At 35.3% G+C, this 18140-nt stretch overlaps 4 protein-coding genes across 4 annotated transcripts; 2 read left to right on the top strand and 2 right to left on the bottom strand.

The window, feature by feature from the left end:
- The first annotated feature begins 28 nt into the window (after nt 1–28).
- Nucleotides 29–1082, top strand: LOC105228929 (RNA-binding protein 48). Its single transcript, XM_011208945.4, has 3 exons — nt 29–441; nt 501–645; nt 705–1082. Exons 1-3 carry the CDS (start codon nt 346–348, stop codon nt 983–985), a joined length of 522 nt encoding a protein of 173 aa, XP_011207247.2. The 5' UTR covers nt 29–345; the 3' UTR covers nt 986–1082.
- On the bottom strand, nt 1067–2823 carry LOC105228930 (presenilins-associated rhomboid-like protein, mitochondrial). Its single transcript, XM_019991320.3, has 7 exons — nt 2664–2823; nt 2399–2597; nt 2037–2334; nt 1757–1977; nt 1584–1685; nt 1427–1524; nt 1067–1359 (listed from the first exon to the last, which is right to left on the bottom strand). Exons 1-7 carry the CDS (start codon nt 2708–2710, stop codon nt 1275–1277), a joined length of 1050 nt encoding a protein of 349 aa, XP_019846879.2. The 5' UTR covers nt 2711–2823; the 3' UTR covers nt 1067–1274.
- Nucleotides 2824–3123: 300 nt separating this feature from the next.
- LOC105228932 (protein rigor mortis) lies at nt 3124–17691 on the top strand. The gene is made up of 10 exons (XM_011208949.4): nt 3124–3406; nt 3468–5111; nt 5183–5519; nt 5593–5761; nt 7123–7276; nt 13810–14723; nt 14811–14967; nt 15051–15204; nt 15268–15525; nt 17262–17691. The coding sequence occupies exons 1-10, from the start codon at nt 3217–3219 to the stop codon at nt 17392–17394; spliced, it is 4110 nt and encodes a 1369-aa protein (XP_011207251.3). The 5' UTR covers nt 3124–3216; the 3' UTR covers nt 17395–17691.
- Nucleotides 7296–12330, bottom strand: LOC105228931 (uncharacterized). Its single transcript, XM_049453413.1, has 6 exons — nt 12146–12330; nt 11403–12008; nt 11152–11332; nt 8241–8590; nt 7926–8177; nt 7296–7848 (listed from the first exon to the last, which is right to left on the bottom strand). Exons 2-6 carry the CDS (start codon nt 11847–11849, stop codon nt 7348–7350), a joined length of 1731 nt encoding a protein of 576 aa, XP_049309370.1. The 5' UTR covers nt 11850–12008; nt 12146–12330; the 3' UTR covers nt 7296–7347.
- Nucleotides 17692–18140: the final 449 nt, after the last annotated feature.

Raw genomic sequence — 18140 nt, 5'->3', positions numbered from 1 at the left:
TGCTATGCATTGTACATAATTTGATAGAAGGCATCTATAATAGACTTGATCAAGAAGTAGTACTGCGTTATTCAAACTATGAAGATGGTCTCTCTAAATTAAACAATTACTGGGTATGACAAAGGTGGTGAATTAAGGCCACTCTTTACTGCTGAAATCGATGTAATTTGAAGACTTTGATACATATATCGATAAAACTTGAAGGCCAATTCGATTTTAAATACATGTCTCATCCTAGTAAACAAAATTACGTTTCAGCAGAAAATAGTTTTAAAAATGTAAATAGTGTATTTTTGAATAAAACAAGGTATTGCCTCACGACATACGATCTCTAAAGTGTAAATTATGGATGGAAACAAAAGTGCTACTCATCATATAAGACAGAATTATTGCAGGAATCGTTTAGAATACAGAAGAGGTCGTCGGTTAAGAGCTGTTAAAGTATAACACTGACTATACAATTATTTTGATTATCTATAGCTTTTTTCCAAAATCAACAGGTCTACACTGTAGCAAATGAATCAAAACACCTTCTAGTATTTGGAGTGCCCAGGATAAATTTAAAACAAGAAATCAAGTGTAAACTCAAACGCTGTGGAGATATTGAATTCATACAAAGTGTTACAGAGGAAATGGCACAAAAAGGTTATTTAAAAGAAGCGGATATGCAAAATATGTTATTAATTGTTTGCTTTACTTTATAGTGGAGTTAGAAGCCTTTACTGATGTGTACTACGTAAAATTTACAAAAGTGCAGACAGCGCGCTTTGCTAAGCGGTATTTAGATGCACAAGAATTTTATGGCGGTATACTTCATATATCGTATGCTCCGGAGTACGAAACAACGAATGAACTTCGAGAAAAACTCTTACAGAGAAAAGCTGAAATTAAACACCGGCAACAAGTTAACGAAAAAGTGGGATTAATAATGTCAACTGATGCTCAGTGTAGTGAACCGCTAGATAAGAAGAGAAAGGAGCCTTAAGAAACTGGCAATACCATGGTATTTACGTAAAATAGAAATAGTATGTACTTATATAATTAAGACTAGCAAATAGCCGAGTGATTTGGAAATATAAGATTTGCTTTTATTTGTTTTTGCCTCATGAAAAAACGTTAGCGATTTAAATACATAAGAATGCATAAAAATATGTGGTTTTCACTACTTAATCATAATAATTTACCGAACTACGCATTTAAAATTATTATTGACCACACAATTATGTGTTTTAACTAGTCTTGAATTTAACATAAAAGCTTTTGTTTTAAAACTGCTATTTAGTTTTGCGCAAATCATGATACATTGTCAGAAACGGTATACGCTTCTGCCATAATTCGGTACCGAAGTAAACCCAGAAACTGTAAAAAATGTAAATATAAATTAAATTCCGCATTGAAGCATAAGTATTGCGTTTTAATAACTTACAGTCCAAAAAGAGCACCACCTAAATGGGCAGCATGATCAAAGAACTTCCAGCCTAATATGCAGCCAGCCAGATCAAATCCCATTATAACTTTAATGGCCTTTGTAGTAAATAAAAATAAGATTATTTTAGATAAAGCCATTTGGCATTAAAACTTACCGCTCCTGCCGAAAAATTCAGCATTGGCAGGAATAATATGCTTAGCTGCGTGTCAGGATACTTAGCACAAACATAAGCCAAAATCGCCATTATCGCGCCGGACTGAAGTATTGAATAAATAATAAATATAAAATTCTTTAAATTATGAATTTTTATAAGTAAAATAAACTTACCGCGCCTATTGAAAGTCCCGGCTTAGAAGTCACCGTTTTATAGATAATACTTGACAGACTGGCAATCACACCTGCACTCAAATATACACCTAAAAACTGTTCTTTTCCCAAAGACAAAACGCCTGCGTTGGAAAAGCTGTGCAAAACATACATATTGGCGAATAAATGGAACATTGAGTAGTGGCTGAAAGTCGATAGGAACATTGGCCAACAAACGGCACCTGAAAAATATATATGAAATATATTTCTAACAGTTAAGTAAAATCTTGAATAAACTTACGTCCTGCAGGATTCGAACAAAAATAAGTCATCATAGTGTTACGCAATGATGGTACACGCCAAAGTCCAAATACTATTACATTCAATGCACAAAGTGGCACAAACACCCGCTCACCGGGTGTAAGTTTATCCCAATGTTGTTTCACTTCCTGTTTTAGTTCTTGCCACACATTTCTCTCCTGGCTGACGTTTTGTCTTCGTAGCCAAGGAAATTTACTTTGACGTGCCTTTTCTATCATCATATTGCGTGTGTTCTCATATTCCAGTATAGTTACACTCATGAAGCAACCAACACTGAACTGGAGGAGGTAAAAAAATACTCTTTAAAATGTTTACAATTTCCACATAATTATTTAATAATACCGCGCCCGTGAATACAAGAGCCTTCACTACGTTACTTGGCGGCACTGCTCCACCCAAAGTATAATTTTCGAATGGTGGCGATGTTTGTAGGCTGCCGCTACGTGGTGGACGCTGATGGCGTGGACTACTTCGCATCGAACGCAATATTATTGTATGAGGACGCAACAATTTATTACTGTAACTGGGCAATAATGGTTCGCTGTTTTTTCATGCAAGCATTTTTTGTTAATAAACATTTGCGTGCATAAAGTCTTGAAATACTCACGCAATTTGCCGGGTCCAGCTGCGACATAAGGCTCTATGTAGAAGCATGTTTTATTTTGAGACTTCTACAACAATTTTTCTTAATAAAATGCAATGTTTCGCAATTTTAACATGCCCCCATTGAATTAAAAACAGCTGTTTATTCCAGTTTGTTTTCATTCTTAATTTGACAGCAGCAAACAGCTGACATCCGATTACTAATTCGATTAATTTTCAAATACCCTCGGAGAATTATTTAAATATAATTTAAATAAAATATAACAACATAACATATATGATATATATATTATAAATATACATACATATATTGTGGTCATAAGATCTAGCAAAACATACTCTTAATTTAAATACTAAGTATGCGACCGTTTTAGTTACATTTCGGGAAAACACGCAATAAACTAGTGAACAGTTATAGTTTTCAACCACAAATACACCTTCTGCAGATTAATTAGATAATATTGTAATTTATTTTAAATAACGTTTAAAATGAGTTATTCACTATTTTTAAACCATGTCCTTTAAAAATATTTCCAGTTATAACGATAAATCGATGAATGCGTAGCATCTCTAATAAAAAGGTAAATTTGAACTCCCAAACCAAAGACGCCGGTCAAGGAGTGCAAAGGAGTGTTTACAAAAAAGTGACGAAGGAGTTGTGCAAAAGTATTCGTATAAAACACGTGCATATCAAAAATATGGTTTTGGCAAAAGTGCCAATTACTCCACAATGGAATTTAACAAACGGTAACTATGTGAATTGTGCGTAATTCGACGCGTTACTAATATTTATGTTTTCTTAACAAAGGATGTGTTTGCACACCGGATGGTGGCTTCCTTTATGTAGGTTCACGCAGTATTAACTATGTTGGTCCAATTCAACAAGTTGATGGCGACGACAATGAAAATAAACCACCAGTCATTAAAGTTTTCCATACACGTCAAAGTATATTGAGTATAGATGTAGATCCCGGTTGGTCAATAAGCGCTACAGCAGCAATTAAAGCTTCCGAAAATACGACTGATGTGGTAAAAACTGCGACCACTAACAACCAACAAAAGTATTTTGCCGCCTTGGCACAGGATAATTCCGTACAGATATGGGATTTCGATCGTGGTTGTGCGGTGAGTGGACATAAGGCACATTTTAGCACAGCTTTGTACATGGACGGCAATGGACCATCGCCGCAAGGTGATCATGTGCTCCTAAGCTATATGCGCAATCGCAATGTGTTGTCGATTAATGCACAGGATATTGTGGTGTATTGTGTGGCGTCTAATACTTATTGTCGCCGACCAATGTTTATTTCAAGCCGAAATCAAACACTAACGGTGCTGCGCTGCTCGCCACACAATGAACATATCTTTGCTGTGGGCACCAATCGTGGTTTGGTTGTAATTGGTGATCTACAAAGCATGAGCACATTATATATGTTACGTGGACATGAGGCAGCAATAACTTCACTATCTTGGTGCCCACAAAATGTGCCACCATTTAAACAACAAAAATGTACGCTCAAAGATGAAAATCACAACGCAAACACCAATGTAGAGAAAAGTTCGGTTGAGGAACCCCAACTGATAATTGAGGATGCAAAGCAATCAAAGCCTGCACAAAAGCAAAATTCTAAAACGCAAAATAATGCTAAAAAATCGATTATGCCCGTCGGTAATGATGACATATTCGACATCTATGACTACGATTATTTGGAAAATGAGTTTGGCGCACCAACCGAAACGGATAAGAAAGTGAAAGAAACTGATGAAAATATTGTTACTGACAAGTCTGTTGAATGTGGTCCAACAACAAATTTTGATTTTGTCGAAGCATGTCAAAGTCTTAAAGGTGAAATTGACGCTTTGAAGCAGGAGCAAGATTACGGAGATGGTGATACCAAACAATTGCCCGATGTCACGCTAGCCGATTGTCAAAAGGTTGCACGTGCAGAAAATTTATCATCAAGCTGCGATGGCGACAGCGCTGAGTCAACTGAAGGCAGCTTAGATTTAGCTGAGCGCTCATCGGATGACGAAGTGTGCGTCGATGGTGGCGAGTTAAATCCGAAACAACAAATACTGCATCAAGCAGAAGTACATGCAGAGCAATCCAAAGATTTGGAAAAGAAAGAAGTTAAAGAAACGTCGGATTTAGTAACTACTAAGCCTGTAACAGACGTAAATATTGTTGAAAATGTTGATAAAAATACAACTAAAGCAGTTGAAGTAAAGGTTGATAACGACAATCGCACGGCGACTTCAGAAAGTAATTCAGAACAACCATCTATTGACGGAGTGGCATCTCAAGACAATTCTAACACTGCCGAAAAGCAAGACCAGCAACCTTCATTGTTAGCGTCCGCTAGCGTTGATGGCAGTTTTTGGATTTGGAATACAAATACCGGCGCAAGTTGTGATCGCTTGCGCGCTATAAACGCAGGCAAACATGGCAAAAGTAAGTGTTTTCTTTATAATTATTGTATAATAGAAAAAATAACATTAAAAAAACAAATTTCAATCCTTTAGACACCAGCATACAAATTGACTGGCTAAGCTCAACCGAATTCCTCACTACAAATAAAACTGGTGAACTTTTACTTTGGTCAATGGTACAAGATACACCAACTACTGCCACAAATCCACAACATCAGCGTTACAAGTTCAAAGCAGACACCAAAAAATCGTTTCTTCAACGCAGCGTCATGTCCTTTAGCATTTCGCATGCCCACAGTTTACTCTGGTGCTTGTCATCATATCGTGAAATCAGTTGCGAAAATTTGCAGACTGAAAAACTATTGCTCAAATATTGCTGTGCTTCCACGAATGTTTCGGCGATGCGTGAGTGCCCGGATGACATGAATAAGTAATAAATGGCATATTTAGTAATTTGTAGACAAGTATAAAATGGCGACGCTTTTGTTATTATTGTTTTGTAGAATTGCTTTGGCTTTATCCGATCGTCGTGTTGGTATCATTGACATATCCAAAATGTCTGCCACTAATGTGTTCATCGAGAATTTCATACCGCGTATCGATGCTTCTGTGCTGGCGCTTGTTTGGAGTCCGGATAGTAAGCGCTTGGCATTTGGCACGCTAGAAGGCAGGGTGAGTGGCATTTATGGCAATTTATTTTTTATGTTTCTCGATTAATTCAGTAATTTATAGGTATTATATATATAAATTAATGACGTTTATTTTCAATTTTAAATTTTGTTATTTATTTATATTTTATACTGCGTAAACAAGTGTTAATTTTGAAAGGGTTTATTATTTGTAATGGTTGCCACTTGTTAATATTGGTATTTAGAAATCTATATTTTAAAATAAATTTCAAAATTAGAAAAATAAAATTAATCTTAGTTTTTTCCAAATTTATAATTTTTTGTTTTCATATATTATTTAGAATTATTATTGTATTTATTTCTGGTTCATATGTATTTAAAAAAATTAAGAAATTCTTTTTTTTTTTACACTTTTTTTTTATATATTTTTGGTTTTCAACTTAAATGTTTGCTTTGATTTTCTAAATATTCGAAATTTCTAATTTTTGAATATTTTTTTAGTTTTATTTTTTTTTCCGTAACTATTTATATAGTTATTTTTTTATTAAAACTTTTCTTTTACAATTTGATTGAATTCTTGTTTTAATATTTTATTTTTTTAAATGTGTGTTAAATATTTGTTTATATTTATTTTTTTAATATGTTTTTATTTTTATTTATTCTTTTAATATTTATATATTTTTTAATATTTACATATTTTTTTAATATTTATTTTTTGTTCAAATTATGTTGTAAATTTTTTTTAATTGTTGATGTTATATTAAAAATCTTTAACTTTTGTGTTTATCAAATTTATTCAAAATTATTTTTTTTTTTTTAAATTTATTATTTTTAGTTTTTAATTTCAATTTTTGCTGTATATATTTTTTTAATATATGTATGTATGTACATATACCACCTATTTTTCGAATTTTTGAATATTGTTAATATTTTTTGATTTTTTTTGGTTATTTGTTTGTTTTTTTTTGGTTAAAACTTGTTTTTTTTTTTAATCTTGATTGGAATTTATTATTTCTTTAACGTTTAACTTTTTTTTTAATATATTTTTGTTTTAAATTTTTTGAATTGTTGGTATTATACATACTATTAAGAATCGTTAACTTTTTGTTGTGTTTTTTTATTTAAATTTTTTAATTTGTTTTTTTTTTTTTATTTAATTTCACCGATTTTTTTTTTTTTAATTTTAATTTTTTTTTAATTTTAATTCTTTTTATTTATATTGATTTTTAATGTTTTTTTATTTTTTTCTATTTTTCACTCCCCTTTTAAATATTAAAAAAAAATATATAGGTTATTTATTGACTAATATATGTATACATATACATACATATGTATGTATGTTTATATTTTTTATTTATATATTTCTAGAAAAGTACTTATATTAATTTTTATATCTCCCAACAGGTCGGCATCATCCATGTGGAGTCGGGCAAACCCACCATCACCTTCAATCCATTCTGCGGCAAGCCCATTTATTCCATTGATTGGCAAGGCGATCACATATTCGTGGTTAGCAACGATATTTTGGCCGTTTACGACACAAATTCCGAGCAAAAAGGTAAGTAAGCGCACCCATATACAAACATACTCCAGTTTATTACAAAAATAATGTCACTACAAAAACAACAATCAATTTGTACGATGTCCGAATGGCAAGCATTCGTTTTGCGCATTCATAGTGCCGAAGGACAAAGCGGTCTGCTGCGCATGCGTCTGCAGCTTTCGTATATACGCCAGGTGTATGGTTTCGCGATGAAAGTCCCACTTGTTCCAAGCGACATTTATGCGATTCGAAGGTGTAAGATCGTTGACAACAACCATTTCCGTTTGTGTGCCACTCGCCGACACTTGTTTGCCCCTGCGTTTCTTGCGTTCGTCTACAAAGTCCTTTTGTAGTATCACATCGGCCAGTCCGAAGAGTAAAATCAGATCGACGGAAGTGTAAATTGCCGTCTTCAGTGTGTGTATGAAGTCCTCGAAGTAACGTTCGGCATATTTTGCGTATTCGATATTTGCAAAACCGAAGCGAAATTTTGAGTCCTCGCAAAGTTTCTTCGTTAGCAAAGCGGGCGTCAGCAAACCGTTTGTTAGTGCGAGGCTTAGCGCGCAGTAATTTTGAAAGTTCAACGTCTGCAAAGACACCCAGTCGTTAAATGTTGGAAATCTTCAATCAAAATCGAAATCAAAAGTCGACATTTGATACGAACCACTTTCTGCAGTGACGTCATTACCGGATGCGCCTTGTTAGTGCGTTCCATAAGTTCGCCGAATGTTGTTAAGAGTTCTTTTTTCACCACTTTGCGTCGCACTTCGGTTATTTTTAAAAGTTTACGAAATTTTTCCTTGATTTCTTCGCTTACATACTCATCTAGCTGCTCTTTGAGTCGGTTCAGTTCGGCTAAGTGGCTTAGCGACAGCAGTAAGGAGGTCCACAAATGCGAGAGATACTTAAAATGTGGCTGCAAGCGGAATTAAAATTAATTTTTTTTTCGATTGTCTTCGTTTTCTACTCTTGTACTTACGAACACCAACTGCGATTCGATTGCTGTGCGATATTTCAGTATCTCATTGATTTTCTCTATTATACAGTCCATCTTCTTTTGATCCAAACTAACTAGATATTCGGTTTTTTCAAATGCCTCGACTATATTTTTCAGCAATTTCTCATAGGAACTGAACAAGATGACATATTTATTGATTTCGCGCACTTTCTCGATAGGCCACTTGCAACGGACCTTCTTCTCTTTAGTGTCCACCTGTATTAGATTGCCGATAGCCTCTATGCCAGTCGCTATATAGTGTTCAATATCTTCTAGCGCGGCTTCAAGCGCTTCTCGTGTATTCGTTTTCGCCATTTGAATGTCAGTTAAGACTGTTGGGGGTGAAAAGAGGAAAACATTTACAGTAAAATGAGGGTTTCGCATAAAGAAAATCTTTTTTGTTGTTGTTGTGGAGTACGAAAACATTCCTGAAGCAGTTTCGAGGAATGCTACCGGGTTGATCGTTCTTGGCCGGATATTAATCCGAATCCCGACTGTTGTGGGAATGGCCTTTTTTTGATACTAACGGGTCTAAGTTGAAACTGTAGCAGAGTAAGACAGCCTGAACTTTCAAAGACCTCCACCAATTGCCTATTTTCTTTTGGAACTGTAGCAAGCACTGCAACAACAACACGTAATACAATTAAAATCGCAAGATATTGATAATATCTGCGAAAGTTAAACGTGGCCTCAAATATTTCATGCGAAAGAACTGTTATGTCCTTAATTTGATGGAACACCGGATTCGTTTTCGTTGAATCTGCATCAGATTTAATCTTCATAGTGGGGCCCATATTCTACCAATTAAGGAGCATAATGAACTTCTAACCAAGCAGTTCCTATAGTCACCTGCTTGAAGCGGAACCGCCTCCCAGGATCTTCCAGGGGTCATTCCTCAACTATGTCGACGATGTCAAACAATTCGCCGACCAGACTTCTGTCGCAATCTTCCGACAAGCACTGCCCGCCATTCACAGTGGAGCCATTAACACATTCACCGACTCTCTCTCTCAGTGAATGGCGTAGAGGGAGTCAAACCACTACCCATTGCAGACAAAGAGCTCGAGTTGCCGTGAGAAACGAGAGTGACCCTTGCGCAGCTTCGTTCTGGATACTGTAGCAGGTTAAACTCCTACTTATCCAGAATAATCCCTGAAATATCTAACAAAGTATGTCCAGCGTGTAATGAGTCTCTTCATGACACAAGGCATCTCCTTGCATGTTCTACCAACCCTACTCATCCGACACCCTTCTCTCTTTGGTCCTATCGCGTCAAAACAGCACGTTTCTTGGGCCTAACGTTGAATGACGTAGATGACAACTTATCCAATCTTTACCATCCTAACGGGTATTAGCTATCCGTTACAACAACAACAACAATATTTCTGACGCAAGTAGGAGGAATGCTGTAGGGTTTATGGTTCTGAGCCGGTGTCCTTGGGCCTTATACAAGTCGGCGTTCGCATTTATATCTCTTTATTCAAAAGCGATGTCGGCTATCTTTAAGCTCAGGTCACCAATTTACTAGAAGAGAACGACAACTAGATGTTAAGTGAACCACGGATTTATTCTTCAGAAGTCAAGAGTTCCTAAAAGATCTATTTTTGGTCAAAAATTCTGATGAAAGGTTCAAAGTACCTAAAAAAATAAAAAATTGCACATTCTGGACACAGTTGATTCTGTTATTCTACAGCGACATCCTCAATAATATTCTGGATTCTAAAAAAACAAAGCGGTGTTGTGTAGGTTCTTACCCATACCCAATTGAAAAGAAATATCTGAGGCCGAGATTTGGACCAACTCACCCTTATGACTAACAAACACTATGAAATGATTACAATTCCGATAAAAGCCGGTTTTACGCTAACGGAATTGATCCCAAATTTATCTGGCCAAAGGCTGTTATTTCGGCGATCGAACCCTTTTTGGATCGGTACGTAGTAAATTCAGTTTGTCATCTTTGGGGCAACACCTTGCAGCTGGGTTAATCCGTATCCTGCCAATGCTTGCTGAAATTGAGTTCAACCCGAATTCGGAAGAATTCTTCTGCTGTGTTGGCGCCAAAAGGCGCTATTCAAACTCCACCTCGGTGAGGTGTAATACATGCCATAGTTTGAGCCATCTTAAAACAGGTCAGGGGTCATAGAGTTTCGATCACAAGTTACGCGGCCCCATTCTGCACAATTTCGCCACTAACCTCCGTACGAATTGCACATTTTTCGTGCATTGCTACTCTAGTTGAGTGGGCCAAAAAGGACGGTTCCTGGGCGCTTAACTAGGCTGCATGTGCTGGAGATCTAATCAAAGTTCCCTCGGTATGATCTGACGTAGTCGAAACAGCACGTTTTCATTTCCGTTAGATGATTTTGATGAGACAACTAACTTGTGCCTTGCTACTTAAATAGCGTGTAGACATTTGCTACAACAACAATAACAAATAAAAGACTCGTCGACATCGACCGACGAAGATACCTTAATTCCAAGTTACTACGTTAGGCTCGAGCCCGAGATAATCCCTATGTCTTCAGTTTGGACCTAACTTTGGTTTACACACATTGGTCATCAGCGTTAGTTGAATCGTTTCTTTTGGCGGAGTGAGAGTTTGTAATAAAAATAGGACAAATTTCTGAGCCTTGCTACCTTGCACCTTATTTAGGAGACTTTGTCGGCTCTCTGCAAATATTACTATTACTAAACTATCACGCCTCCAAACCTCCTAAACTTGGTTGTTCATAATAATTGCTTTCAGACTCAAATAGCAACTGACGCAGTCTCTACTTCTATAGCGTTCACCTCTCCTTTTCGTGTGTTATCGTGTGTATCAACTAAAAATGGACTCGTTCCACTTGCATACCCTTTTATATAGTCCATAATAAGTTCGGTTTCTACTCACTGTCGCGCATATTTTCCCGTTCACCATTCGGGTCACAGTTATTGTAGATAAGTATGCCGCATACAGTGGCTGTCAAACGCTGCAAATACTCCAAACGATGATAGCGTTTCTTCAATACAAAATTCTGCAGATCGCCGTGGCTGAGCACGCTTTTAAGACTTTGTCGCGTCTGCCTCAAGAGCTTCGAAAAAGAATTCATTTTTAATTATAAAAAAAAAACGAAGTCTACTTAGCTATCGAATTGTGCTTACAACATGATTCTTCGGATCACCAATATTGTAGCTGGCAATTATGAAGACCTGTATCTTGTAGAGCATTTCGTCCAGCTGCTTGTCATTGCTCGTCTCCGGATACTGCAGTATGCCCGCGATGAGCGTTTGCAGCTTCATTTGAAAGCTCTCCTCGTAGATCTCTTTCAAATGGTTGATATTAAATTCGCGGAAATTTCGAAAACAATAGGTCATGTGTAGATTGCACATAGTGGGATCTGTCTTGTTCTTATATAACTGAATTGCATTCTGCTTTAGTTGCAGCAATTTACAGTTATCCCCAGTTTCGTGCCGCAAGCCGAGACGTGCGTCGCGCGCCAACAAATGCACGTAGAAATATGCGAAATTTTGGTCGATTTCCAAGCCACTCGCTTGGCACTCCTCTACGAATTGTACGAAAATTCGCGAGAAGTCGTTTCTTACCGACATACCGTTATTTATTTATTGCCAGGAATTGTAAAAAAATTAAAAAAAAATGTCCTCCAATATTTGTTGGTTCCTTAGAAGGTTTCCTCACTAAAATATCGAACAAGCGAACTTACACCGCGATGTTTTGTTGTACCGTTACTCTGACAACCGACGTGTGGGCTGTTGAAAAAAATAAAAAAAATTAAAATGGAAAAAATGTCAATTAAAATTTTTTGCCAAACGAAAATTTTATAATTGATTTGAAGTTTGTGAGTGTAGTCAGAGCTAAATTATTTTGGAAAAACAAGTAACAACACCTTGTAGGCAATGTTTTCGGAGTAAAGTTCTTTAGTTTGCGGCAGTTGGGTATAAAGAGACTCGAAGCTCATTTTCGCACCGATAACGCAAACATACTGACACTTAAAACGCAATAACTTCACTTCCAAACGATGAAATGTCATGAAACACTCAATGGATAATCGATAAAGATAGCAGATTCTAATGCACCAATCGACATATAGATGGCGCCACCAGAGGGCGCTAGATTCAAGAAGTCCTGTTTACTTTGAAACAAACCTTGTATGATTGATCCGCAATATGACTCGTTGAGTTCTCCTTAGTCGCCATCTTCTAGACTACATACACTTCTTATTTATTTAGATCCTCAGTATCGGTCTGTTTCGTAGGTCATAAAGAGTCCATCCCGTCACTGTCGGAATCGCAATAACGTTTAATCTAATTTTCTTTTCACTTGTTGTCGTTGCAACGTTACCTATTCCTCGTTAGAATGGTAACGATTAGATAAGTTGTCATCGAGGTCATCCAACGGTAGGCCCAGGAAATGTGGGTCGGACCATAGAGAGAGGGGTTTCAGATGTGTAGGGTTAGCAGGGTAATACGGAGACTCTTTACACGACATGTTGAACATAATTTGATATGTCTGAGTCGATTCTGGATAAGTAGGAGTTTAAACTGCTACAGTATCTAGAACGAAGCTGTGCAAGAGTTACTCTCGATTTTCGCGGCAACTCCAGCTCGTCGTCTACAATTGGTGGTGGTTTGACTCCAAGTATGCCATTCACTGAGAGGGAGTCGATGAAGGGTTTAATGGCTCCACTGTGAATGACGATCAGTGCATGCGACCGAAGTCTGGTCAGTGTAGGAAGTAGACGTAGTTGAGAAAAGACCTCTTGGAGACTGCAGGTATGCTTTTTACGAAAGCACCACACAGAAAGTTCATAGACAACCTCTTTAGATTTTTCGATGTCCTCAAGTAGAGTTGTGTGTTGGCTTTTGAAAATCCAACGCTACGAGGATCATCCTCTCGCAGAGTGGTATTTGTTTGAAGCCATGAACTATCTGGGTGTCTAAGATGCTAAGTACCGTTGTGGAGCTGTGCTGTCAGAAGCCAAGCCATGGTGGTTTGCTAGACTCAGGTGGTACATGAAGGTCGGGAATAGCAAAGCCTAAAGTATTTTCTCTACTGGAGAGAGGAGAGTTATTGGACGATAGTGCTCCCCTTTGTTAGCGAGTTTCCCAGGTTTCAGTAGTGGGATCACTTTTCCCATTTTCCACACATCGGGTATTAGAAGAGTGGTCAGCGATAGGTTGAGGACCATGGTGAGGAAGCTTACTTCCGACGAGTCTGCATCAACATGGTAATTCCACCACGGCCAATGGATTTGGGAGATTTCGCCTTGTTGATGAAAATCTGTATCTCCTCATCGGTGAAAGTAAGTGGTGCGTGGTGTTTTGATATTTTGCGCAGCTGTCGGATAACACATCGCTTGTGTTTGTCTGTCGAGGGGTGCAGTGTAAATTGCTGGCTAAAATAACTCGCGTACTTTTTCGGGTCCGAAGAGGCTTGGCCATTGAATTGAATTTCAACTCGGTCATCATGTCTCTTCGGATTGGACAAAGCCTTGACAGTAGTAGTAGTCCAAAGCTTACTAATCTATGGTTTTTCTCTCCCGATTTTTAGATGCGCACATCATACGTGAGATTAAAAGCATCTCAACAGTGTCGGTACACGATAACGTGCTTTACGTTGGCACCCAACGTGGACACGTACAAGTTTACCATCGTAAGCCCAATCTCGCCTACTCCTACACCCTAGTGCAGGACGTACCGCTAGCGCCACGTTACATTACCGAAATCTCCTGGAGCCCAATAGCCAGCGATCATGTCGCTGTCGTGGCCAATGCCAACAACATACACATACTGAAATCACACTCGCCAGACGGTGTACTCACACCGGTACGTCGCATCGAGATCAAAAATCCCAAAGCTGCCAATGCTTGCGTCAAATGGAGCAATCGCAATGCCAACGAGTTTCTGACGTGCGGTTTTGACGGTGGCGTACGTGTTTGGGATCTAAATTCGACTACAAACGATGAGAAATTCCTCAAACAATTTCCATGTCCCATGACATGTGGTCTGTTCTTCCCGACCGACGAGGCAATCGTGATGTGCGCCGGCAAATCGACTTCGGTGGAGCTCTTCGATATGCGTTTGGAGGAGTCTGTGGTTTATTCGGCATCGAAATGGAAGCGCTCCAACTTGCACACTTTGGACCAAGTGAAATGGGCCATGAAAGTGGCCACACGCACTGAGGCGACAAAACCATTGACGGCAGCTGAGAAGCGTCGTCTCAAACGCGCTGAAAACGGTCAGGTGGTGACCGAACGCGAGGAGTGTACGAACGGTGCGGCTGGCAATGGTGAGGCTGGCGCTGAGGTCACCGATCTGTTTAACGCAATGAAGTTGAATGAGCAAAACACGACAGTAGCGGCGGCGGAGAATACAGAAGTTCAGCCGAAGACGGAGACGGAGACAAAAGTGGCAAAGAACCGTGAGGATTGTATGGACTGGAGTTACAGCTCGGTCTACATGAGGGTAATTGTTTTTGTATACTCACATAAATATAGATTTTATACTTATACTTATATTTATATTTCTATTTTTCTTTATTTTGACTTCTAGACTCCGCCCACTGTTTTGAGCTGGACAAGCAAGGAGCTCAATAAAAATGTTTTGGACAAATTGAATATGGCTTTGAGCAAACCAGGGCCGCAAGGTTTTCTTTGCCCCAAATTATTTGGTACAAAAGCGGATGCCGAAAAGCTCTTGCAAATAGAATGTAAGTAATATTTTGTCATACAAGTTTTGATTCCCGTAAAATATTGGTCGTAATTGGTCGCAATTGGAATTTACACTTTTTAGTAAGTCATGTTAGAAGTTCGAAACCCACGGGCATACACAACTTATTTCTGATGCAGTTAAACTCTTCCACTCTCAAAGAGGAAATAATGCAGTGTCTAATGAGAAAAGAGCTAAGCGAATGGCATGTGGCCGTGGCACCAACCATATCATACAAGTATTTTGAAATCATTAATTTATATTTATTGATTCCTTAGATCAATGATGTGAATTTTCGCAGATTTTGGCAAAACGTGTGCCAGTCCTTTGCCGAGCAGCTGCTTGAAAAAGGCTACCCTCTGCAGGCAGCCACCTACATGATGGCGATGCATCGTCATGCAAGAGCCATTGAAATGCTCTTGTCAAAGTATTACTACACGGAAGCGCTACTGATCGCACGAGTTCATTTGCAAGACGACGATCCGTTATTTGTGACCATTGTCGATAAATGGATCGCGCATTTGGCAATGGTGGGCAACCTCACTGCGTCGGCGTTGATGTAAGTAAAAAATTATTATAATTTAATTTATTTTATCAATTTATAGGAGTTGAAAAAAAAATATTGAAAGGCAACATTTAAAAATCGCAAAAAAATAATAAAATATAATATTTATTTTATATGACATTATATAATATTTTAAAATAAAACTTAAACAAATTTAAATTCAACAAATATTTAACTTTAAACATAAAAAACTTAACTTAAATAAATTAAAAAAATATAATAATCGAAAAAAAATAAAGTTAAAAAATATTTTTGCTTAAAAACAATTAAAAATGAATGCTAAAATAAAAAAAAATTTTGCCTAACAAATTTTTTAAATAATTTTTTAAATAAAAAATAAATAAAAAATTTTTACTTGAAAAATGAAAGAACAAAATAACTTAAAAATTAAAAATATATGTATATATTTTAGCAAAAAAAAATGAAAAAAAATATTTAACTTGAAAAAAATTTGTTTTATAAATTTTAGCTAATTTTGGTTCAGAATTTAGAAAACAACTAAAAAAAATCACAAAAAAACCACAAAAAAATAAATATTTTAAACCTTAAAATATAATTTAAAAAATATGTATATTTAACTTAAAAACGTAAAAAAAACTTAATAAATTAAAAAAAGACTAAACAAAATTAAAACTATTAAATTAAAATTAAAAAAAAAAATAGATTAAAAAATAATTTAACAATTAAAAATATGTATGTATATTTTGGAACAAAAAATTAAGAAAAAAATCTTTAACTTGAAAAAAATTTGTTTTATAAATTTTAGCTGATTTTGGTTTAGAATTTAGAAAACAACTAAAAAAAAAAATCACAAAAAATGCAACAATAAAATAAATATTTTAAACCTTAAAATATAATTTAGAAAATATGTACATATATGTATATAACTTAAAAACGTAAAACATAATCTTAAGAAATTATTAAAAAACTATTAAATTAAAATAAAAAATAATTTAACAATTAAAAATATGTATGTATATTTTGGAACAAAAAATTAAGAAAAAAAATATTTAACTTGAAAAAAATTTGTTTTATAAATTTTAGCTGATTTTGGTTTAGAATTAAAAAAAAACTCAAAGAACAAAAAAAAATCACAAAAGAAGCTACAATAAAATAATTTAACAATTTTTACCTTAAAATATTTTTTTTATAAAATTTTGTTTATAAATTTTATAATATAATTTATAATATTTAAAATATTTTTTTTATAAAATTTTTTATAAAATAAAAAAAATATTTTACTTAAAAACTTAAAAAACTAAAATTAAAAAAAAAAACTGGAAAAAATTAAAAAAAAAGTTTGAAAAATAAATTAAAAATAAAACAATTACATTTAAATTGTTAAAAGCAAAAGAAAAACCAAATAATTCTAATAAACCTTAAAAAAAGAAAGAATTTTATCGGAAAATTAATAAAATAAAATTGAAAAAAGTAAAATTATCATTATTCACTTATATTATTATTTTTAATGCACTTTTTATGTATATATATACAAAAGAAAATAATAAATATTAGTTGTTAATTAAAACTAATTTACAAAAATTTTGCGAAAATAAATTAAAAAAAAGTAAAATATTAAAAAATAAATTAAATATTTTTAACTGATAAAATTAAAAATAAACAAAATAAAATATTTTTAATTGATAAAATTAATAAACAAAATATATTTAAAATCGCTTCAGCTTTCATTCTTGTTTAACTTATTTTTTTATAATATTTATCATTTCCAGTTCCGTACTCAGTGGACAGTTTAATCGTGCCCATGACATCCTATCTAGGGTGCGTAATATTCATCCGGAAATCGAACGCGTGCTGGAAAAGTTAAATAGAAAGCAACTAGAGCAGAATAAGCAGGACCAGTAATCACTTTGTTATTTACAAAAACAATACATACATATGAAAAACCATATTTAAAATGTGCCAACGCACACATTTCTCAATAATAGTTATATATTTACATATATACATACAATACGTACACATACACATACATATGTTGAAGTATAGTAGTGTTTAAGAATTGCTTGAATGGCATTGTTATTGTTTACTCTACTTTTACGTTAATGTAACGGTTAAATCTCTAATTTTCATAATTTTTATACAAATGAATTTCTAAGTAACTGTTTTTGAAAACCATGAGGAAATAAAGAAATGAACTCAAAGTTGAAAAAAGTGTTTTGTTAAAAATGGTAATTAATGGGGGAGTAAGTTCTTAGTTGCGTATGAATGGCTTCTCTTTAAGTTATGAAAAATTTTTGAACTCAAAATCGTAATCAGGACACTGCAAATACCCCATAGACCAACACCATCGCTTTTTTTGAGACTCAGCATTCATTACACGATAATATTCGACTCCAACTATGGGATATGAAATTACCTCTCAAATTATAGATTGACAGATTTTAAAATGATATATTAGGGTTACAACTTTGCTTCCGCCGTTTTCCAATAGATGTCTCTAGAGCCAAGCACTGGTCGATTAAATCGTTTTATATCGATCTTGTACATTTGTGCCAACATTAACCCAACAAAATTCCATAAAAGTGCGGCTGAGGCTCATCGAATGCTTTCGGATACGTACGGTGAGGCTGTCGTAAGTGAAAGAACAT

Source organism: Bactrocera dorsalis, chromosome 3 (assembly GCF_023373825.1).
Source record: "Bactrocera dorsalis isolate Fly_Bdor chromosome 3, ASM2337382v1, whole genome shotgun sequence".
Lineage (NCBI taxonomy): Eukaryota > Metazoa > Arthropoda > Insecta > Diptera > Tephritidae > Bactrocera > Bactrocera dorsalis.
This window is presented reverse-complemented; position numbering and strand designations above follow the sequence as displayed.

What these genes read in the sequence shown, in the direction of transcription:
- LOC105228930 (XM_019991320.3), bottom strand. Translation starts at nt 2,710, where the DNA reads ATGCTTCTACATAGAGCCTTATGTCGCAGCTGGACCCGGCAAATTGC. An exon ending in AGCTGGACCCGGCAAATTGC is followed by an intron (nt 2,598 to 2,663) that starts GTGAGTATTTCA and finishes ATGAAAAAACAG; the next exon opens with CGAACCATTATTGCCCAGTT. An exon ending in GGTGGTGCTCTTTTTGGACT is followed by an intron (nt 1,360 to 1,426) that starts GTAAGTTATTAA and finishes CATTTTTTACAG; the next exon opens with TTTCTGGGTTTACTTCGGTA.
- LOC105228932 (XM_011208949.4), top strand. Translation starts at nt 3,217, where the DNA reads ATGCGTAGCATCTCTAATAAAAAGGTAAATTTGAACTCCCAAACCAAA. An exon ending in TGCCCGGATGACATGAATAA is followed by an intron (nt 5,520 to 5,592) that starts GTAATAAATGGC and finishes ATTGTTTTGTAG; the next exon opens with AATTGCTTTGGCTTTATCCG. An exon ending in CTCACTGCGTCGGCGTTGAT is followed by an intron (nt 15,526 to 17,261) that starts GTAAGTAAAAAA and finishes TATCATTTCCAG; the next exon opens with TTCCGTACTCAGTGGACAGT.
- LOC105228929 (XM_011208945.4), top strand. Translation starts at nt 346, where the DNA reads ATGGATGGAAACAAAAGTGCTACTCATCATATAAGACAGAATTATTGC. An exon ending in GTCGGTTAAGAGCTGTTAAA is followed by an intron (nt 442 to 500) that starts GTATAACACTGA and finishes CAAAATCAACAG; the next exon opens with GTCTACACTGTAGCAAATGA. An exon ending in AGAGGAAATGGCACAAAAAG is followed by an intron (nt 646 to 704) that starts GTTATTTAAAAG and finishes TTTACTTTATAG; the next exon opens with TGGAGTTAGAAGCCTTTACT.
- LOC105228931 (XM_049453413.1), bottom strand. Translation starts at nt 11,849, where the DNA reads ATGTCGGTAAGAAACGACTTCTCGCGAATTTTCGTACAATTCGTAGAG. An exon ending in GTGATCCGAAGAATCATGTT is followed by an intron (nt 11,333 to 11,402) that starts GTAAGCACAATT and finishes TCTTTTTCGAAG; the next exon opens with CTCTTGAGGCAGACGCGACA. An exon ending in TCGAATCGCAGTTGGTGTTC is followed by an intron (nt 8,178 to 8,240) that starts GTAAGTACAAGA and finishes TTCCGCTTGCAG; the next exon opens with CCACATTTTAAGTATCTCTC.